The 24,019-nt window shown below is 38.9% G+C and overlaps 1 protein-coding gene across 1 annotated transcript; it reads left to right on the forward strand.

Annotated features, from left to right (window-relative positions):
* Window positions 1–91: 91 nt before the first annotated feature.
* On the forward strand, window positions 92–22,841 carry FAM124A (family with sequence similarity 124 member A). Its single transcript, XM_053456315.1, has 4 exons — window positions 92–276; window positions 9,615–9,646; window positions 17,761–18,497; window positions 21,490–22,841. The coding sequence occupies exons 1-4, from the start codon at window positions 221–223 to the stop codon at window positions 22,258–22,260; spliced, it is 1,596 nt and encodes a 531-aa protein (XP_053312290.1). The 5' UTR covers window positions 92–220; the 3' UTR covers window positions 22,261–22,841.
* The last annotated feature ends 1,178 nt before the right edge of the window (window positions 22,842–24,019 follow it).

Below are 24,019 nucleotides of genomic sequence, written 5' to 3' on the forward strand. Positions count from 1 at the left end.
TTCCACTGGCCGACACAAAGGACAGGGGGCGGGGCTCCCACAGCAAGAGAGGGGAGGGAAGGCGGAGGGGAGGGCAGCGAGGAGAGGTGGGGAAGAAGCGCAGGGGGATCCTGGGGCTACACCACACAGACAGAGGTGACCGGCCATTCGCCCACAGTGACCGGGGGCAACAGAGAACGCGGAAAGTGAGGGTCTTGCAGATGGGCCGCTGATTCGTGCTATGGAGAAGAATGCCGGGGAGGATGACTGCGAGGACTCGGGGGCAGAGACAGGAGGGTAGGTGTGGTGTGAATGACCTGCATCCTCCCTGCCTCACACATGCAGATGGGGCAGCAATGCAGCAATAAGGCTCTCATCACCTGGCCATGCAGCAGGATCTGTGCACACACACTAACTAGTACAGTCAGGCATCTGTGTCAAGGGGGGTGCTGTGTGCCTGTTGCTATAGAAACACATCCCTTAACTCCTTTTGTGCCAGCACTTTAGGCAAGTGAGTTAATTAGCCCTGCGACTAAAAGGGCTAATACACACATACACATAATAATAATTATATATATATATATATAATGTGTATGTGTGCATGTAAGCTATCCCTCCTGTACCTGTGTGTCATCACCTGTATTACTGTTCTTGTCAGTTGTTCTCTCCCCCCTATTGTAATAGCGCTATGGCATCTCTATTAATATTGTGTCATGTAATAATATAAGATTAAGTATTCAGCTAGCACAGGACAATATGGAAAATATTGGAATTACAGAAATAGTGTATTTGACAACCTGTTAGAAACAATATAGGACAACCAAAAGGGCTTGCACTTTAGTAGGTTTGTTCAGAAAAGGTTAGTCACTAATCAGCTGAAGTGAATAGATTTGGGGATATGCATGCAAGTTCCACAGCGATATACAAACAGGAAAAATGTAAGGTATGAAAATGTCAATATGTGCATAGTCGTGAAGATTACATTTTATTTCTTATTAAGATATATAAATATAAAGTACTGTGCAAAAGATTTAGGCCAAGTTTTAGAAAAACATTAGTTTATTTTTCTAATTTAACAAAAAGCAAAGTGAGAAAAAAAGAAAAATATAAATCAAATCAATATTTGGTGTGACCACCTTTGCCTTCAAAACAGCAGCAATTGTTCTAGGTACACTTGCACTCAGATTTTTAAGGAACTCGGCAGGAGATTGATCCAAGCATCTTGGAGAACTAACTCCAGTTCTTCTGTGGATTTAAGGCAGCCTCAGTTGCTTCTCTCTCCATGTAATCCCAGACAGACTCGATGATGTTGAGATCAGGGCTCTGTGCGGTCCATACCATCACTTCCAGGACTCCTTGTTCTTCTTTATACAAAACATTGTTCTTAATGACTTTGGCTGTGTGTTGGGATTGTTGTCATGCTACAGAATAAATGTGGAGTCAATCAGATGCCTCCCTAATGGGACTGCATAATGGTTAATATCATCCTGTACTTCTCAGCATTAAGGAGACCATTAATTCTGACCAAATTCCCAGCTCCATTGGCAGAAATGCAACCCCAATTCCTGTGTTTTTGTGAATAGTTGAGTTGCTTGATCTTGTTTCCTCATCGGAGTTATGGCTTTTTGGCCACAAGTCTTCCATGAAGATCACTTCTGATCAGACATCTCCAGACGGAAGATAGGTGAACCAGAGTCCTATTGTTTTCTGCCAAAGCTGAGCTGATGGCACTTCTGGACGTCTTCCGAGTGTGAAGGGGAAGTAAGCATGATGAGTCTTTATTTTGTTCCACTAAGTTTCCTTGGCCCACCACTGTGTCTACGGTGCTCACCATTTCCAATTTCTTTGTGCTTCTTTAAAAGAGCTTGGACAGAACATCTGGAAACCCCTGTCTGCCTTGACATTTCTCCCTGGGAGAGACTTTGCTGATGCAGTATAACTGAATCTAGTTCAGTGGCTGCAGCCATACTCACCTTGTGTCTTGTTGCTTGCTTAGCCTTGCCATTAAACCTCCTTAGTGAGTTTGGCTGCTCCTCACCCAGTTATATCCCTTCTACACAGGTGTTTCTGTTTTAGTTAATGATTGTGTTTCAACTTGCATATTAAATTGATCATTAGCACCTGTTTGGTATAATTATTTAATTATACACCTAACTACATGCCTACAAAATCCTGGAAGTACCTAGAAGAATTGATGCTGTTTTGATGATAAGGGGCTGTCACACCAAATGTTGATTTGATTTGGATTTCACTCACTTTGCAAATGTGGATGCAAAACTTAACTTGTCTATTTTGGAAAGCATTCTTGCATTACAGCATTTTTTAAACTTTTGCACAGTACTGTAATATATATATATATATATATATATATATTTCAATATTTTTTTATTAAAGTAGAATTGTCAGCACTATTTTGGTGCTAGCCATTTCTTGTACAAAACTGTATTCTTTCATGCATAAATTTGTTATTTATCAATACAACCACAGATATAAAAGCGTTATGATAGTCCTGGTTACATTGTTTTTTGCATTGATCAATGCATCAGCGTTGAATGGATGTGCAGAATGCTGATCTGCAAAAGAAGGAAAAGACTTAAACATTAAAAAACAGTGCTATCTTCCTGTAAATTGTACAATGCTGAATCTATATACATACGTAAATACAGAATGTAGCTTAATGCTTGATTATGAATCCTTCCGTAACTGCCTGCCGTTTGTTAGGATGGAGCGGTCATTTTCCTGTTGTTCTAAACACATTAGGCAAGACTGGGCAGAGTAAACTGGTTTCGGTGTACAGGAACAATGTGACCTTATTCACACCACCAACAACGTCGCGTTTGGTGGCTAGGAAAATATTAAAAACAGGAACTCCATCTAAATAATCCATTTATCTTCTTTCTGAAACACAATCCAATCTCATTTAAACATTGAAAGTGTGAAGAATGTTAAGTGGTGGATATCTTTTAACGTCATTTCAAAAGAACACGTCCCATACACGGTTTAAAACATCATTAAAATATAAAGGTATTTTATCGCTGAAAGAAGGGATCCTTCCACACTAAAAAAAAAAAGTTTAAGCACATGGGATAAAATAGAATTGTTTTTATTTTTTACCCACTGGTTCTTTTCCACATTTTCTCAAAGTTCAATTCGGGACAACTAGGTCCTCCCTGGAGATCTGGCTGATAGGAGATGAAGGAGTCTAATTCTAATTAATGGTATTACTTGTTAACATTTTAGAATATCCTACCTTGGTTGGACATGTCTCATGTCATGACATATCACCTTTCTTTCTTTCCTTCTGTAGTGGGGGGTTTGTTTTCAAATGCTACACAGGGTATTTTGAAGACTGACCTAAATTGTTGATATTATTATCACTTCAGGAGAGGCAGCTGGGGAGGAATTAAATGCAAAATAGACATGAATATGCTTTTAACATTAAAACAAAGTTTTCTTTAAACATATTGGATTGAAGAAAACTTCAAATTGCCATACAACCATCTTATTTTTAAGGGATATCATTCCTTTTCTGTCTTTCTCTACCTAAAAACTCCTATATTTAAGCAAGACACAGCGCCTCTTGTGGCTTGGTTTGGAAGTGAACACACTGGTTTCCTGTCTATGCCATTGACATGTTAGGCAAAGCAGGATGAGAAGTCTCTCTCATTCACAAGATTTGGTCTTCAACCCTTGGGAGACTTGGTAGACTTTAGTCAACCCATTGGCAATAGATGGAATCAGGCTGTGAAAAGTAATTGCTTGTGGATGTCAAATGCCATAAATGTTATAATGTTTGGGAATGTTAAGGCTCCCCTGCTTTCTGTATTTGGAAAGTGGCCCCAGATGGGCAGTAATGAGCATTTATGATAAAAGCTCTTTGAATATCTTAATACATGTAGAGAGAATGAGTAAGTAGATTTTTTTTTAAATTAAGTTTATGCTACTGCTACCCGGTGCAACCATAGAATATTGATGAAGCTGCTTATGAAGCAGCTATTTTAGGGCAGATTAATGCAGTTCATTAATTTAATGTTAAAAAATATTTGTTTTATTTTTTTAAACGCCTTGTTGTATGCACTAGCTAGTTATATGACCAGTGTGCGCTTCCTGTTGCCTAAAAACTATGAGTACATCTCATTGTATGCCTCTTGCTTCGTCAGCCTTTTTAATGCAGAGGGTCAGTGACCTTGACTGGGGACTCATTGAGCAAAATGTATTTCTGATAACACCAAGGGATTCTGTTGTTTGCAGCAGCATAGTCAGATAACCTCAGTTTTTTTAACATGGTGGAAAGAGGAAATACCTAGGTACTAGAATCTGTAAATAAAGACAACATTTAAAAGGTTAAAATAAATTCATTACATTAGTTAATGAATTTGACCATGAATTTGAGCAATGCTTAAGGTTCAAAATGAAAAAAAACATTGTCACTCTACCTTTAAACTGATATGAATGGCTGTTGTCTTAGGATACTGTTTTTGTGTTTTTAAAAGTCCACTCCAGATCTTTTTAATGCTAAATGTTTAATATAGTTCATTTTGCGTGATCAATAATCAATTATTTTGGTTAAAAATGTGAATTTTTTCCTCATTTAACTTCTCCCCCATATCCCTATGCTGAAACAAGGAAGAATTAATATGTATACTTCTTCCGCTTCAATTAATGGGAGTAGCAGCTGTAGTTAAACAGTGTTCTGATTGGCTGCCATTATCATACATCCTGTTTCCCGCAGGACGGTCCCAGTGCGCTATTCCATCAATCCCACTTTGTAGCATGGAACACAATCATGTAAAATTGGCAAATGGCATCAAACCTCCTTATTCGAGTTTTTTTTGGACATTATAGGGCAACAAGTACAAGTAGCATATTGCTATTTCAAGACATTTTTTTCAAATATGGCCATTCTGCCCCTATGTCCTATTTGGGACATCTTTGAAGCCGGCCTCTTCAATTTACCCTCATCAAACCATATATGTTTGAAAACTAGACACCACATGGTATTTTAAATACTAGTATTTAGTATTTAACTCTTTCCATGCACCATACCACCAGTCAAACATTGTGATAGTAATTTTTTTGCGTTTATAGACATAAAAGAATCAGAACAACAGAATCCCTTGGTGTTATCAGAAATATATTTTGCTCAATGAGTCCCCAGTCAAGGTCACTGACCTCTGCATTAAAAAGGCTGATGAAGCAAGAGGCATACAATGAGATCTACTCATAGTTTTTAGGCAACAGGAAGGGCACACTGGTCATATAACTAGCTAGTCCATACAACGAGGCGTTTAAAAAAATAAAACAAATATTTTTAACATTAAATTAATGAACTGCATTAATCTGCCCTAAAATGGCTGCATCAATATTTTATGGTTGCACCGGGTAGCAGTACCATAAAAGTAATTTTTTTGCTGTAAAAAATCAGCTCAATGTGTCAGCTCATGACAATGGAATAAACCCAAGTTTTTGCCAATGTTAACCTACATTACTGTATGCAGCGCTATTAAATTCTCAAAGAAAATATTTTTTTTCATGAGACTTCCCTTTTAAACTTCTAATTATTGATTGGTTTGGACAAACTTTGTAAAGCAAAATAAGGAGAAGGAAAGTAAAATCATGGCGGAAAATTAACTACGTAATGCTAGTTGTTCCCAACCCTGGGGCTTTTAGAACCAAATGCAGCGCACATCAACAATTAGACTCACTGACAAAGGTACAATCTTTAGGAAATTTCAACTGATGAATTTTGTTTTGGTAATTTTTGTGATGGCTGTGTGAGCTCCCCTTTAATAATACGAAATAATAGATGTTGTTTCTCGTACTTATAAACACTGCAAATAGAAATGTCCTTGTAAATGTATTTAAGGTAATTAAGGAAACTAACTTTAATCCTTTGCAGCTGCAGATCATTTCAGTTTTCAGGATAAGCAGAAAAGTAAATATCTTAGCCAGCAAACACAATAATAATAATTATTATTATTAATCTTTTTTATATACAGTCTCTCTCTGCAACAACCAGAAAGTGGGAGGCTTTCAGCAAGATCTCTCTGCAACCTTTGAGTGACCTTTTACCAGGGTCAGTCCTGGGGCTTTTACCACCCTAGTTGAAAATGCCCCTTTTCATCTAGCATTCACTTGCTTGACAATATAGGATTAGGAATGACTGGGCGCCCCCTAGGTTGACTTTATGGTAGTGCAGGAGCTGCCTTCTACCAAGAATGTATGAAAGCACATTGAGCATATTTGCCCCAAAAATGCATCCTAAAGAAACACACAGCCTTTGAGTGAAAATTAAAGGTATCAGGGTGAATCTATTGCTTTCCCAAATCCTAGATTTTACAATTCACTGCACAAAAGACTTATTATGCTAGTTTTATAGCTCAGCTTCCCCTCGGTGAAATAGTTCTCTTCATTTTAACGGAAACATCCGCTAAACAATTCATCTGATTGAAAAGCAAAGAATGCCAGCTAGAAAAAAGTTTTATGCAATCTGTGAAGCTCATAGTTCCACTGTATGTATAAAAAAAATCATGCTTTAAGAGTTATTTGCTTTGAGGACTTACAGTCTGTTTAATGTTTTTAAGAAAAAGGATTCTGCAGTTGTGTTTTGCTGCCGCTGGATACTGCTCAATTCCAAACTGATTTCATTCAAAGCCTTTATTCAGTAACAACGATTCATTTCAATTTGGAATGCTTTTTTTCTGAATTCATTATAAAATACCCTTATGCTGCCACACATCTTTCAGCGAGGGAAGCTGGCAAGCAGATTACGAGACCAAAATAGTGTCAGAATAATGAGAGAATCCGATAAGAGTGAACCCACAAAGGAGTACAAAAAAGCCAATTAGTTTACATCTTGCAGCTTTGCAACTGCACAGTGGAAGAAAACACGTGGTAAATGAATTATCGGCAAAGGATGATCTCATTCAGTTCAGGCATAGGACTTTCTGCTTTCTGTCCTGCATATTAACCTGTTGTTTGTGCAAGATGTCTTAAAATGAAATATAATTTCCCACGACTCTACTAAAAACCTGGTTTTATCTCATTTTCTTCCAATAAACTTCCTTTAGCTGCAGACCAGGCAGCTGCCATTGCCGTCAGTCGAGTGACATTTCTAGTGCAGCTTAAACACTACACTGAGCTGACTCTTTATGGTAATCCTAATAAAGTCTGGTCCTCCATAGACTCCATTCATTAGAGTGTCTGAAACTAGAACTGTTTTAAAAAAACACAACACAGTATTTAGGAAAATATATTTTTAATCTAATACTAGTAGTAACAAAATCACTTATTAATGCTACATATACCTCGTTTTCCTTCTGAAAAGTTAGTAGTTCAAACAACCCCTGTGGTAAGCAGCCTTTAAATTTCTAAGGCCACAATAGGGCAATGTATGGGTCAGTCTTACCCGATCCACTATAGTACCATGTGTTAGTTTGGCTCTTAAAATTTTAAAATAGCATATTTTGTAAATCAATAAAAAAAATAGTATTCAAATAAAGAGAAGCTGAGATCAATAGCAGAAAGCATTAGTTTCCTGGCCTAAAGTCCACTCTCTTCTCCTCACTCATTCTTATAAAAGCTGCCAACAAAGACAACCAGCAACTTAACAAAAGGGACAAATAGTAATGGTGAGAAATAAGTCATGAAAACAGGACATTATGATGGCTACACCCATGGTGTACACATAAAGTATTTTTTAAGCATGTATGTTACATTTTTATTGGAGAGTTAATCCTTGGTACATTTCCATAAATCAAATCTATTCTGTCCTGCCAATCTAATAAATCAATATCCCATTTAGTTTACACGTTCACAACAGTATCAATGGAATTCTGCTCAACATCCTGCCAAGGAACGAGATCTGTGTTTCTATATCGAAATCTAGATTCATGTGATCTGTTACAATTCATAACAATCCTTCAGATGGTCTGCATTCCATCAGTGTGCTGAGAACATGTGACATCCATTCTTATGGACCATACCAAGTCATTTGAGAAAACAAGATCAGATCCAGATACTAGAGCATCCATTTCAAACAAGAGGAAATAAATGACTTTAGGATCTACCGAATTTCCGTTCCTTGTTTATAGTGTGTGCTTTCAATTTCTAAATAAGCGAGGGCTCTGGTCCGTCTAACCATTAACCCACTGGCTGCCCCAGCAGTTTGGAGAAAGAGGCTTTGACCCAAACTACAATAAATACATACCCCCCTTGAAATGTATTACCCATTCTTTTGTTTCTCAACTAGAGAAAATGCTTTATAATTATAGCATCAACTTAATAATTAGGTCACCTCTGCAGTTCATTGAAGGTCATTAGGTAAAAGTGCCCCTTTTTCATTGGTGGAACCATGATAATGTATCATAATATAAAATATTCAACAGGCTGTCTTTTATTGGACAATGCTTAATTATATTAAAATATACAATTATAGATATCACTCTATCTATATTATAAGAATGATTTCAGACAAGATGTTCCTTTGACCGGTACTGTGCTTTATTGAACGTTTGTGATTTCTGAAATGTACACATGTACTATGTATTTGTTTCTATACGTGAACAATAAATCTTATTTTTAAAAGAGAAAAGGAAAAAAAGAAAAAAAAAAAAAAGAAAATATACAATTATGCCTCATTATGTAAAAACTATTAACCTGACTACGATCTGATGACTATTTTAAATATTGTCTGTTTGTAGGTTATAGAGTGGCTTCTGTTAAAAGTGGGATTATCGCCATAACAAAAAATTAAATGTTGCCGCTGACTGGACCTTTCCATTAGTTGGTTTGCATGGTTTGGGTGCAACCAAAATTGCTATAAATTTTCCCTAATAGGTCTATTAGTCTCCTGTCAACTAGTTCTTTGTTTAAAGGAACATTCCAGCATTCCATTCCTCTGTGTTTTGCTTGCTGGAGATGTGTTTGGCCAAAAACATCTCCTGCCGTGTCATATACTTACCACCAGTCAGCTCCAGGGCTAGCTAGGCAAACACTGCGGGGGTCTAACGAGACCCTTCATGCCTATATGTGGATTTCAGTGGGGAACTTACCTGCAACTGATTGGCAGTCAATCAGAGGTTAGAATCATCAGACCACAGAGGAGGAGAGGAGATACGGGTAAGTATCTTTTTCTTTTCATTTTTGATAAAGTACTTTAACCCCTTAATGACAAAGCCCGTACATGTACGGGCACAAAATGCATTGTGTTCAATGGGTTTTGGGACCGCCCATTGTCCTTAAGGGGTTAATATGTGTTGAGTTCTGATGATGCTGTCAGGAACATCTTATTAAAAAGCTCTGCAGGGGCAAAGCCGTATGAGATGAAGCACTAGTTATATTGTTACCAGCAAGTTATACAAAAAAGAGTATAATGAGCAAAATGAACAATTTTTTGACATTTAAATACAATAGGCTATGGTAACAGTCAATGTACATGCATAACATCTTTCATGATAGAAATGTATGTTTGTTGATACGCAGTTTAGAAAAATAACTCATATGTGTCTGATTATCTCACACAGTATGCAGACATCTGTTTGGAATATCTGAGCAATGCCCTTTTCTGCCTGTCATTCTTTCATTATCAATGTGTATTCAAGGCCTTGTAATTGAATCCTGTGTTTGCGTTGCAGGTCAGACTACAGCCGCATGTCCTCTACAAGCAGTAAGTATACTCTTGAGATTTGATATTTCAAACGCAAGAATTTGTGGCAGCACCACTATGGATATTGAATTTCATTGTCAAGTCAATTTTATGGTTTAAAAGGCAGCTTCCATTCCTTAGACAACGTGTCCATTTGCCTTAAGCTGGTTTACTTAAAATGTAAGGACATGGTTACTACTACAAGTATGAAGGTATTTATAGGACACGTGTTGACGTTCGGGTGGTCTGTCATGAAGCCTATGGAATGTTTCTGTTAAGGATTCCAAACTTGGACTTTTCTCATTACAGTTTAGTTACTAGAGTCAGTAAATTAGGTTATAGAAGTGGTGCAGTTTCAATTCACCAACTTCATTGTGCATTATGAAGAGGCAGCTTAAGCAGCCCTTGGAGAGATAGGCTCAGGATCTGGCCTAACCCCGGCAGCACCACTGGCAAGCTAGCCCACTTCCAGGACTAGACATACATGTAAGAATGTCAGGTTCTTCACCTGATCTCCTCTTCTAGAATTGTAGTTTGGGCAACACACAGCTATCCAGCTGCTTTCAACTTCATCTCGTAAGTTGTTTGGTGTATGAATGGCTTGTTAAAATATCACTTTGCTGGTACTCTTCTTTCTTCTGCAACAAACATGCTGGACATAAAAAAGAGAAAAGGTGTTTTAGGCCTTCCTCACTTCATACCTTCAGACAGTTTGGGACAAGGCAGCTGTTGGGCCCAGGACCACCCAACTCTTAACTAGTGTAATATACAAGAGAAGAGTCTTGAAGAACAGTAGGAAAGTCAGAAAATGTGTGTACTTTCATAATTAACCTTAAAAAACAACGTCACCCACTGTGGCTTGGAATATTCACAGCTTTCCAAATGCACACATGAAAAGGACTTCTAACACTTTCCAGTAGTTAAGAAACAAACGCCAAAGTAACTCTGTAGTAGTCCCAGGCAACAGTAGCAGTGTAATATTTCTCTTCAGTTCGTGCCCGGTTAGACATGAATGAAGATGATTAAGTGACATGAAGTTCACAACTGACAGCTTCTATTCAGTAACCCTGCCGCCATGCTGACCACTACATTTTATACAGCAGGAATTGTCTTCATACTTCCACATCAAGTCATTTGTTAGAACTAAAGAGCTCTACAGCTCCGACAATGCACTGCCTACAAGAGACAAAAGGGCACAGACACAGGCAAGTTACAAACTGATCCCTCTAATGTGTCTACAGTGTGCTTATAATGAAGCAAAACAGTCTAGTTTTAAAAGGCAGAAGGTTGAATTGTCACAGAAAGGAATAGAGGCTACCAAATGTTATTGTACGGATGTCTTATTTCTATTTAAACAGTGAACTGCATTTGATCTTTTCACTTAATTATTAATATAAACATTTGTCATGGTGTTTCCGTGGAATTCTTTAATATAGAGTCATATGTGCGGCCTCCAGAAATAATGGAGGCAAAGCACAGAACAATTTAAGTCCCAATGTGATCTGTACTGGGGGTCATGTGAAAAGAAATAACATTTACATGAAGAAAATTAAAATAACATGTTCATTTAGTCTTACCTGCTGCAAAATGGCTCCAAATGAGATCTCTGAATGGGCACAGCTACCATAGTAGCAGCAAAAGGTACCGCACACCTATATGACTCCGAGCTACGGAATATGGCATAATCACTGATGGGAGGAAGGTGCATTAACGTTTATGTTTGTAGTTGATCTTTGGGTAGTCCCCAATCACTGCCACAGTCTCAGTGGGGGGCTCTAAAGCGCCAATGGTGGCAAATTGCCAAATTGTCCTTGTCTTAGATTTTGCTACCCAACCATCCTACCCTTTTAGTACAGAACACTTTATAATGGTTCTTGGTCAGTCTTGTTCATGTCACCAAAACATTCCATTTAACCATTCCCCTGTTACTGGGGTATTCAATTAATTTTATTTTTTGTACATTTTTCATTTCTAAAACACATTTTCGTGACTTGTAAGCAACGAGAGTTGATCTGGAATTATAAGTTATTTGTATATTTTACAAAAGGTTTATTATAGTGCTTTTCAACAAAATTTTGCATAGTCCTATGTCTCCCAAATGGGTGCAGTGTGAGCGCCAGCGGGTAGAGGGGCAGATTAATGAAATGCTTGTTTGTAACGGCAGTACGCTGCGCAGATAGCAGACAGTGTTCCATTGCCTCAGGAAATTATCACTTTCCCACAGTTTCAGAAAGGGTGAAACTTTCCGATAGCAATGCCGCGTCTTAATTATTCTAAAGCTATTATTGGCTTTAAAACACCTCTGCTTTTTTTTAGATTTCTGCGACAGAACCATGTTTAAAAATTCACTATTTTAAATGAACTGTTATTATATTTCTTAGTCTTAAATTAGGTTTTTTCCCGTTAAAACATTAAAAGAGTTTTTTATTCTTTCATTTTGCATTTAGAAGCTGATAACCATGATCGAAAGACTGGTAACAGGTTTTTGTGACGATGATAGTATTGTGGCTAGCTGCTAGTAGTTATCCTATTGAAATTAAACTGCAAATCTCATGATGCTAAGCCAGATGTTATACTTGCGAGCTATTCGAGGCAGCTACTTGCTTTTGGCAGAAGTAGACAACTAGGAAACCTTGATAAATCCTGGCACCTCATTATTAACAGTGTGAAATACAGCCCAAAGCATATTTACACGCAGGTTTTATTGGATGGCTGGTTACTGGACAGAGTGCTATTTAAAATTAATGTTTGGCAGGGCTAGGCTGGGGATAATGAGTCAGCCATGACACTTCAGGGCCAATGTCCGCCTAATGGCATAAGCGCAGTTGATGGGTGGATATGACCGGCAGCCAGACATATGTGCCCGGTGGCCCCACACTACAGGACCTGATCTGCTTCTGGAGCAGTGGATTGAGTGAGGATGGAACGATGTGGGGCTGTGGCCCCAGTGAGCCAGATAGCCAGTCCGGCCCTGCTCTCGTCTTCTCTACTGTCTTATTATTGTTCGATTTTATCTATCCTATGTCCAATATAAAGAGATTCAGGAGTCAAAGCACAAGCAAGAACGCAAGGCCAGGAGAGAGAGGTTCTATAACCTTAAGGGATTGTCCTCCCAATAATACATTAAAAAGTCAAACAAAGGCAACACACCAATAATGCTATATAGATTTGTAATTCAAAGGCCATAGTACATAATAAGTTAAATATTACATTGTATTTGCACATCAGTATAAATGAATATTCATATATCGCAATCTCAGGTAAGATATATAATATGAACAGGATGTACCTGTTTTTCGCCATAGACGCTTTTATCAGGGGTAAAGATAAGGGATAATACCTGTTATTAGTGCACAAGAAAATATCTGGCGGCTGCCATTGACACGTAGGGGATGTAATGATGTCACACCACATTTCCGGATTTACTAAGGGTCGTGCAAGCACAAATGTAACTATGCAAAAAAATTACCGTATTGGCTCGGATATAGGCCGCCCCCGTATATAGGCCGCACCCTAAAAGTTTGGTGCTTTTTTAAAGAAAAAGTTTTTTTCTTTAAAAAAAAAGCACCAAAAAACATCCTGCCACTCTGTCCTCTCCCCCCCGAGATACGCTGCCACTCTGTCCTCCCCCCCTCCCCGAGATACGCTGCCACTCTGTCCCCCCCCCTCGAGATACGCTGCCACTCTGTCCTCCCCCCCTCCCCGAGATACGCTGCCACTCTGTCCTCCCCCCCTCCCCGAGATACGCTGCCACTCTGTCCTCCCCCCCTCCCCGAGATACGCTGCCACTCTGTCCTCCCCCCCTCCCCGAGATATGCTGCCACTCTGTCCCCCCCCCTCGAGATACGCTGCCACTCTGTCCCCCCCCTCGAGATACGCTGCCACTCTGCCCCCCCCCTCGAGATACGCTGCCACTCTGTCCTCCCCGCGATATGCTGCCACTCTGTCCTCCCCCCCCCCCGACTTACCAGAGCAGACTCCCGGGTGTTTTACGGGGCCGGAGGGGGACATCTATGCACATCGTGTATACAACTCCCGGTACCGGCACTCAGCGGAAGTGCCGGCACCGGAAGTTGTATACGCGTATTGCGTAGATGTCTTCCGCCGGCCCTGCAAGACACCCGGGAGTCTGCCCTGGTAAGTCGGGGGGGTTAGAATGCATGGCTCCCACCTATCCCACACGGATTGCAAAGCAAACACAAGAGGGATTGCTGAATACCCAGAGCATAAATGTAATGCACATAAAACAAAAACACTTTGCACTTCCTCTTGCACCTGCGTATGATATGAGAACATTGTTGAAGGAATTGCCAGTAATCTGTTCTCGTTCAAGACTTTCCATCATTATGAACCTTGGATGCAAAAAGCAGGACAGAAACGCATTTCTGTATGTATCCGACGTATCTATTCCCACGTGTACTATTTTGCATATTTAGGGTAAAACTGAAAGGATGACACAGAGTGGAAAGTAATAAAACACATGTACATTGAAATCACCAGTACAAAAAAGCAGCTTCTGGCTATGTTCATAGTCTTCCTTTAATTTTTAATTTAAGTTTTACTTTAATTTACCATCTTAAGGAAGAAATCAGCTTTTCTGGTCATCTATTCAAGGCTCATGACAACTGATGGTCATTTCCTTTGGAAGATGAGGGTGGGGTGACTCTTTAAAATTGGGTATGAAAGTTCTGTGAAAGCTGTGAAAGAGGAACCACATTGTCCTATTAAGTTTGTCCTAAAAGATGATGTCAAGTTCATATCTGAAAGTTTTACTTAACTGTTTAATTCACAAAATTCCCAGCAATGTTAATCTTGCTGAGGACAATCCATATAGCATTATTAGAAAGAAAATTAAGTCTTCAGACAAAATGTACCGTATATCTTTTTTTGGGGCAACATAGAAAAAGAATTAAAATTACATGAACTTTCGGAACATCAATGGTTTCTTCCTTAGATGGATTCAGATGGGAAGACTATAATGTTAGCAGTTTAATGTATAGCCCTGCATTGCTGATTGTAGTGTGCAGTCAACCAGCAGGGGGTCACCAGAGGTCCCGGCAGGTCACTACTACCGGGACTTAGTGTTTACGGCTGTGTCGGTCCTGACACTGCTGCAAGGGAATGCCTGAACAGGAGTTTAGGCATTCAGACACTGTTAAGTGTAACAGAGCACCACTTACATTTGAGTGATGCTGGCTCCTACAGACATGGAAACATCCAGCCTGTCATGAGAAAGTAGTATTACATCATAAGGTTGTTAAGGGCATTATAACGTGTGCCAACAGATCTGTTATTTTTTTTCCTAAGTCTTACATTTTACAGATCTAAATAAATCAATGCAATGAGAACTACATATTAAAATATTAACATTTAAAAAAAAAAGCCAACTCAAATGTATACCAAGAGAGCAACGGATATTAACTTTCTGTTCACTGGATCTGTATTAATATACTTCCCATGAAGTTATCTCTTGCTATTGTGAAGCTACTGAATGCTGTTGATTGATTTAGGCAGCCTTTGCACAAGTGACTTGAGGAAAAAGCAGAGGAAATTGATTAGATAAAGCTGGCCCTGCCGCCCTGAGACAAAAAGTTTCCTTTGGGTAAAAAAGTAAATTAGTTATGCTGAAAGCTAGGACCGTACCTCTTTAATATTGAGTGACATGTTTCTCAAAATAGAGCTATAAATCTGCTATTCTTGTAGTGTCAGAAGGGTGCCTAAAGCAGCAGGAAGCGGGAAAGGAAGCATGTCCAGTCACCCTGTCACTGCTGGGTAATGAGGCACATGGTGCAGCTCAATGAAACACTTACTGGGAGTTTGACTCAAACCATTAATTGGCAGCCAGATCAGGTTTCACAAAGCCCACCAACATTATTATAACCATTTCAGTGCCCGGCCCTCTAACACTGAAAGGGTTAATGTAATGCACCTTTAATGGAGTACTGGCTTTTTTGCACAATAACTTAAATAATGATTATTTTACGTCACTGTCAATAAAGTGCTAATCTTCGGCCTTTCCAAATTGAAGAAAACACCCTTAAATTGAATAGTTCCCTTCCACTTCCTTATTCTGCTGTATTCTGTTTGAAAACGTGTTGCTTACTAAAGATTAGAGGGAGTGGGATCCTTTCGTACCTGCAGATTTCAATTCACCTGTTAGAAGGCAGAGACCTTTGGAAGGATTCCTGAAAGTTGACAGCTGCCCGGACACAGCCACTTCTTTTATCTTTCCGTCACATTTCACATGGTCAAGAAGTCGTAATGTGATTATATTTCAGGGAGTCGCTGCATTGCAGGTGTAAAGCCAAAAACACAAGAGAAGGTTCTGTGATTTTCTGAAGTGGACAGTACACTTCAAGCTAAATAGCTAAGCCATTTTTTGTTCTTTTTCTGGCTTAGCCTTCACGTTTGCCAAGCTCAACAAAAGCAGATTTTCTCCTCTGTGTATGTAACTCTAGCTCCCAATGATGGCTTTGTACAGTTTTCTGGTGGTCCTCTGAAGCTGTTTGTTTTACCATCTTAGCCCAAATGACACATTTGCTGCCGCCCTCTGAATACTAATTCATGGTGATGGGTCTCACAAAGCTTTGCTTTTTATCATCATTCAGAGCATTCATTAGAGCACAGATCATGCTGAGAGACAAGAGAGTGAAGTGACGGAGTAAGAATACCTTTCTAACAAGCACAGAGCCTGCATTATGAGAGATGCCTCTGTGTTTCACATCTCAATCCCCTCTGAGGTTGCTGGAGACGTTTAAGTTTGGATTTCACATAGGATCGCTCTTTGCCAAAGAAAAGAATTAGGGAAATCTTTTATTGTCGTTATGTACCTTTTCTCCTGTGTTGTCACACAGATTCTACAAACTTTACTTGTTATACTATAAAAGAAGTTTATCTCTTGGTGAGCCCAACTGGTAGACAAATAACATTTGGAGTAAAAAAGAAGAGAGAAACATGTAGTTCTAAAAAAAGGATGACTAGAATTATATAGGCTTGAAGTTGCGAAGTAATGATAGCCGCTTACAAGGGTGCATATACAAAAGAAGAAGAAAAAATCTATGGTTTAATACGGCCATGACCATACCCATGGAATGCCCATGTTATGTACTCCCAATGAATACGTTGAGAAAGATTCTTCACTAAGTGCCAATGTCCGCCAGTATAAATGCCAAAACATATTGAAAGACCCTCTTCCACAGTTTTATGTGTAAAAGTTAACTTCTGCATATGCCTACTTCTTTCACCCACTCAGCTGGCTAACGGTTCCTTTGGACACTGGCATGGACCCTTCCAAGAGAACCAGATATTGTTGGTCTGAAAGCTTGTGTCCCGTGGTGGGGCGAGATATAATGTTTTAGGAAAGTTATAGAGCTGATGGCATGCTATACTTCTAGCCAAGCTAGCATTCCATCAAGCTGAAAACAGAAACATTTTGCAGAGCAAAGGGACCGGGGAGGATTGACTGATCTAAGATAAAGGAACTATGTCAATCGTTTTGACATAGCTGTTCCTTTAAATTAGCAAGCTATGGGCATTCAAAATGTAACAGAGCTAAATGTGGTATATTTTTTCTATCAAAATGTTTTATTAAAGAGATATAAGGGAGAAGAATAAGGGATAACAGAACTAAATTTTGAACAGTACGAATTGGTCGTTACTTGACTTCTTGTAATATCTAATACTTAGCTACTCGAATGTCAATTTACTAAATGATATCTGTGGTAGTAGTGAGATGGCTTGGAGTAGACAAAATGATTAGAATTATAGTGGAATATTATTATTATTATATTTTATGAATAAGAAACATTTGTGAAATCATGGAATATCTTAATTGTCTGAGGTAACTGCAAAAAAAACATTTAAAGTAATGTATTATAGGGATCTATTCTCATTTTTTATTAATATAAATTTGTTTCACATGTTCTTTAACTAATCAAAAGTCCTGCTTGAGATTATTTACACGTCGGTGATAAATACCACATGTTTGGAGAAATACTGAGCTATACCCTCATGATGGTGAAGTTTATTGGGGACTGTAACAAAGAACATGGGATCCTTTACGTATTTAGAGCTGAGCTCATTAGAAGTCTGTTAGTTGCACCTACAAAACTGTTTTTCTTTGTTGGTTTTAATAGGTGAGCTCTCCGTAGAAGATGCCCAGGATCCATTCCTAGTCAGCATTCATATTATCACCGACCCTGGAGAATCCAGATGCCTACAAGACGCTGTTGACAAGCTGTTGGCTTGGATACACCCAGATCTCCAGCTGTTCCGTGTTTCAGAAAGAAGAATTTCAAAGAAAAGGAAGCCATGTAAAGGATTTGCATCACAACCTGCCCTTGCCGTCATTCTGTTTGTACAAGAAGAATATGGAGAAGAACAGATATTACATCTCCACGATTGCTTTCAGAAACCACCTTGGAAGTTTCATCACACTGAGCGTGTACATGGCAAGTTTCTTCCTTACATGCCATGTAACCAAGACTTCTTTACTCTAGCTAATGGAACGCCCTTGTGGGCCATTAGGCAGGTGCACTATGGGAAAGAAATTATCAGATTTACCATCTACTGTAGCTATGAAAACTTTGCAGATATGATGAAAATGTATGAACTTATACTAAAAAGGTCTGTGTGGAAGAAAAAGGCTGATTTTTGTGTTTTTCCAATTTATTCAAATATGGACATAGACATTGAATTTTCTCTGAAGAGGCTCCTTAAAGGACAAAGCCCAACTCCTCTGGAGTCTTCATTGCTAGAGTTTAGAGTAAAAGACTTCGGACAGCTTGTTCCACTGTTGCCCAACCAATGCAGTCCCATAAGTGAAGGAAGGTGGCAGACTGAAGATCACGATGGCAATAAAATACTTTTACAGGTAATTGTTTTTCATCATACATGCAATGATACTTGAAGTCAAATCATTTGAAAAAACATTCCACTGTACAGTATGTATATATATATATGTGTATATCAGGGCTGGATAAATCCTGGGTGCTAGGTCGCCATGTCAGCTAGAAATTACTTCCTGGCAGCTAGAAGGTATGCCTGGTACTAGAGCCCTCCGCAGGACTGCTTTTTTAATCCCGCTCCCGCTGATTTTTTGTCCTATTCAGCCCGCCCCCGCAATGTGGGTGTTCCACCCAATCCCGCCCGCCCCCGCCACAAATGTGGCCAATCACGCCCGCTCCCGCCACAAGTGTGGCCAATCACGCCCACCTCCTTATCTGAACTGCAGATTTCCCACGCAGTCCCGCAAGGCTGCCTTCGAGTTGGTCCCTCACAGCATCTCTTCTCTTGTTCCGCCCAGGAACAAGGCGGAGTCACGGGAAGTGACGTCACATCACGTGACTCCGCCGTCTTCCTGGGCGGAGCAAGAGAAGAGACGCTGTAAGGGAGCAGCGCGAAGGCTGACTCGCGGGAGTGTGCAGGATCACCGGGACCCGCAGGTACAGTGCCTGACCGCCCGCAACACCAGCAAGACTGTACGCGCCCTCAAGTTTTTGGAGAAAACCCCACAACAACCAGTGGATTTGTTAGGGAACAGAAATCCGCACTGTTCAGACTCATTTCTGTTCTAAATGATGTATTCCATCTCGATATAAACACATACTGTATATGCTTGATGTGCTTCAACAATCTCTTATTAATTATAAGCTTAGACAGCTTGCAACCTTTCAACTTTGTTTTAACAGAAACAGAAATAGCCAGAAAAGACATGGGTTAGTTTTACTTTAGCATAGATAGATTGTCATAATTGATATGTATTTTGCTATAAATACAACACAAAAAATACAAACTAGGGGAGCGCACAACCTAAAAAAGCGTAAAAGGCATAAACATTCAGATTCCAGGGTTGCTGCTAGAATAATAACCAGTAAGTACACAAAACAAAGCAAGAATTCAGGGCATACCAAGGGAATACCATTCCATTCAAAGTCATATGTAATCTATTAGAAAGGACTCGCCAAAAACTTTGTGGTACTATAACGTGGCAGGCAAAGCGATATATGCCCATATAGTGTGGTGGAATGCCCAATATTGATCCCTTAGATCAGTGTTTTTGGAATGGGCTTTGCAATAAATGATTACTCCACCTGGTAGACGTATAGCCAAGAAATGGTTCTGCCATAAATATTCTTATGTTAAAGAAGCTTGTATATAAATCAATCTCCTGCGTAAAGGGACATCAACAATGTGTTAAATATATTGACAGGCCACTTCCTGGGAAAAAAAATATATTACCGGTATTCCTGTCTGTTCAGTAAATTACATCCCATGTGTTTTCTATACAAGTACAGAAATCATGATTTTAAAGTTGTTTATCCTGCAAGTAACTTTATCTGTCTACCTTTAGAAGTTTACTAGTTTATTAGTAGCAGTGAATTCTCTAAATTTAGTTGAATCCACTTTAGTTATTCCTAGAGAAGATGAGTTGGAAATCACCAATCCCTGTACCTGTCTGCTAATTGCATTTTTTTCCACCACAAAATTTTTCTAAATTCATACTGATCAGTCATTCTATATGTCTAGCCATCCATTTATCTATCATATATATATATATATATATATATATATATATATATATATATATATACCATTTTTGCGGTTTATTGGGCATAAAATAATACCTTCAATGGAAGAATGTCTATAGATTTAGCAAGCACAAATGACATCATCTCTGCTGCTTGCGGAGGCTGCTTTTATTACTGTTACGTAGGATGAGGAGTGAGGGTTTTTGTGTTTTGCAGTTTTGATTTAAGAGCTTGAAGAATGCATTATTAAAGAGAGTAACATTATACATTTAGACATGCTTGCCAGTCTGATTCTCACCTGCTGTAAGCTTTATTCAAGTCTGGCACAGTTTGTACACAAAGTGACAGCGCCATCTACTGGACAATCTACTGTCTTGCAATAGCCCTTTCAGCGGCATCGTTTCAGACATTTTTACAAAGGTCCCTATTTATTTACCATTTTATGCCAACAGTTAGTCATTACACGGTATATTGTGTATGACCGACTGGGAGTCTGATACATAATGTCAGAAGGGCCCTAAGTGTCTGTTTTAGTTTTATTGTAACCCATGGAAAGCCTGGAGTCTGGCGCGCTTTGTATACTGCTTAGCTTCAAATGAAATAAAATCTACTGTACTATGGCTTGCATTCTTTAGTTCCCACACTGAAAAATAGAACACACCTTATTATTATTCATAATATGTGTTATCTGCTTGGTAAATCAGAGTTTTACTTTTACTGTGAAGGGAAAATACCCAGTATTTTATTTATATTTTATTAATAAATATATTAAGTTATATACAGCCAACACATTCTGTCTTTGTTGTGGTTCTGTTTTGAAGCAAGCAATTTATATGGTTGTAAAAACACATATAAAGAGAATCCGGACAGGATAAACATGACTATACACCTGATGTTATCATATCAGAGGCATCATGAGGTCATGTGTGGAATTGGGTTACCTATTTGTTGGGGTTCCCATTTTGTAACTATACAATGTACCTTCATGAGATTGTGCTACAGATGGTAGTCATTGTTTTCTGAAGGGGAACTGGAGGTTTGCCCTTAAGTGCTCAACTTGGAGTAGACCTCTCATGTCCTATTCTCGGCCAGTCTGCGTGTATAAGACACAGAATGGCAGGTTATGATACCTCACTCGCAAAATTATAATAAATTCCACGGCTTGCTTGTTTGAGGCTATCAATGAATTCCACAGCAGCTGCAGTGCCAGGTATTGTCTATTTGACAATGGCAAATGCAAGCAAGGCAAAATATTCCCTGGAAATGCTTATGTATGTATATATACTCAATAATTCAGTGTGTGGCATTGTGAAATATCTTTATTTAATTTCCCAGCAGGTGCACCGTTTGACCAGAAAAACTATTTGGAAGCATCAGAGAAATTTCACCGCAATGCCGCTCATCAGCATCGGTTCCCATCAGGGTCACAAGCCAAAGTCTTACAAACACAAGGCCCATATCGGCAACAGACAAGCTCCATGTTTTGGCGTGTCAATGAATGCCTTCACAAGAAACCAAGGAAACCTTTTTCAAAGTTCAGAAGACGCTAGTAGTGCAGCACAGTTATTTCAGCGAAGCAAGTCTTTGATATGTTTGCCATCACTCCAATCCTTCCCATCGTGTGCATCCTTCCCATTCAGTGAACCAGCGCAGTCCTGTCGAGAAGAAGCGGACGTTTTTTGCACAGCCATCTGGAAGAACAGTCCCAAGTTTAACATTGATGACCTTGAGGGGGCTCAGGAGACAGACGTTGACACAGGAATGAAGCTTTCCACATCAGATTTGTCTGTTGTGTCAGCCTATTCACCACTAAATGGCTTGTCTAGAGATTTAGAAGCTTCCCTTCCTTCTGACCAAGAAACTCCCTCCCAAGACAATGCAGTACCTGCAAGGAATAATCTCCATGAGCTTTCTTATGAGTCATTATCTTCCATTTCTGAACGGTCTTCCAGCTCCTTCATGTCATTAGTATGCCCCGCTACATGCAACTCAAACTCACAGACAGAGTCTCGGAAAGATCATTTCAGCCATTATCAAAATACTGTGAAAATAACCAAGCGTTTGGCAGACTCTCTGAACACAGAAGAGGAAGAATTCTACATCTGATCTCTCAGTTCTTCTCACCAACACATGGCTATATATTTGAAGACACATTCAGAACATCAGTTATAAAATCATACTTTTGCAGCATTTTTACTGACTGCCTTGCCCTGAAAGCCACTCGTTGCTTGAGTACATAACATAGGAAAGTTAGCAAATGGGGATATCTGTGCTTTAGTCATATTTCCATCATTAAAAATACATTTAATTTCCCAGTAACATAAATATGTTTAGAATAATTTTAATAATTTAATGTACACATTATACGTTGCTAATGCGTTTGAAGGAATGCGGATAAAGAAAAGTGTGATATCAAAAGCCAGTGCCTTATTGTGTAGTCATTGTCATTATGTCCCAGTTAAAGAGCATTCATCATTAACGTTTCTGCTATGATAGACAACAGAGCATAAATAATGTTTATATATTATGTTAATATATTTTACGTATGTTAGTAAACCTGGAATACATTATTTTCCATAGCTGTCACCATACGTTCCCAATTTTCAATCGTTTTCAGGCAGTAGGGATCATGATCTTGATCATTTTTATTACTGGTATCACATTAAAATCAAATACAAAACAAAAAATATTTTTTTTTGTCTAAATTCTACGTAATATGTTTTTATTGTTTAGCTTAGCCCTGCCTTGCGTTAAACAAAACAATCGTTTAACCCCTTCAGGACCAAACTCCAAAGACTGTTGCTTTTCATATTGTTTAATCACAATTTTCCCAATTCTCATTTTACTGTGTACAAACAAATGATATACTGTTTTTAAAGGATTAACAGGGTTTTCTTATGAAGCCATATTATATACCCAGGGCGAGCTTCATGAAAAACAGGGTGAGGCTTTGCAAGGTATGTTGCGTGTTTGTCTATATATGTGGGGGGATAAATCAGTGTGTGAATATGTGTTTTTGGGCATGTATGTTAGTGTGTAAACATGTGTGAGTATGTTAGTGTGTGCCTGGATATGCTAGTGAAAGTGTGTGTCTGCATATGTTTGTGTGTGATCGTGTGTCTTTGGGCATATTAGCATGTTTTCTGGGGATGTTAGTGAAAGTGTATGTCTGGGTATGTTTGTGAGAGGGTATTTTAGTGTGTGTGTGTGTGTGTGTGTCTCTGAGTATCATTACTGCCTACAAGTATTATTATTAATTATTATTGATTTATATAGGCAAACTACAGGTCTCCAGATATTAAAACAAAATAATATACCTGATACCTAATTTTCCAAAACTACATTACTGTATATGACATTGTATTTATTGGTCAAAGAATAATTATCTTCCATAGGACATCCTATCTGTTAAATCAGACTAACTTGTCAGATTAAGTGTATTATCATCTCTCTGTGTGTATGTATATGTGTGTATATGTATATATATTATATCATGTCACAGTGTGCATGGGAGGGGCTTAATGCTGGGTCCACTGGGAGGGGCTTAATGCAGAGGTCCAGTCATGGTGTGATTGGTGGATTATGATTTAGATGTTTACTTCAGGTCCTGCCCATATGACCACAGTTGTGAAGGTGATTGGCTCTCCCTGCTCGGCGTAAGGGGTGTAAAACTGTTGTATTGCTGGGTGTTGTTGGGTGCTAAGAGGTGAAGGGGAGAAATGTGAGGTTCAGTAGTTATAATATGTTGCGAATCATACGAGAGCATGTGGTGGGAACGGAGATGAGACCTAACTGGCCTTGGCTTCAGCACCAACTTTTAATTATTGTGCCAGTAACCACAGCCTTGGGCGAAAAAATAAAATAT

This window comes from Spea bombifrons, chromosome 2, assembly GCF_027358695.1.
Source record: "Spea bombifrons isolate aSpeBom1 chromosome 2, aSpeBom1.2.pri, whole genome shotgun sequence".
Classification (NCBI taxonomy): Eukaryota; Metazoa; Chordata; class Amphibia; order Anura; family Pelobatidae; genus Spea; species Spea bombifrons.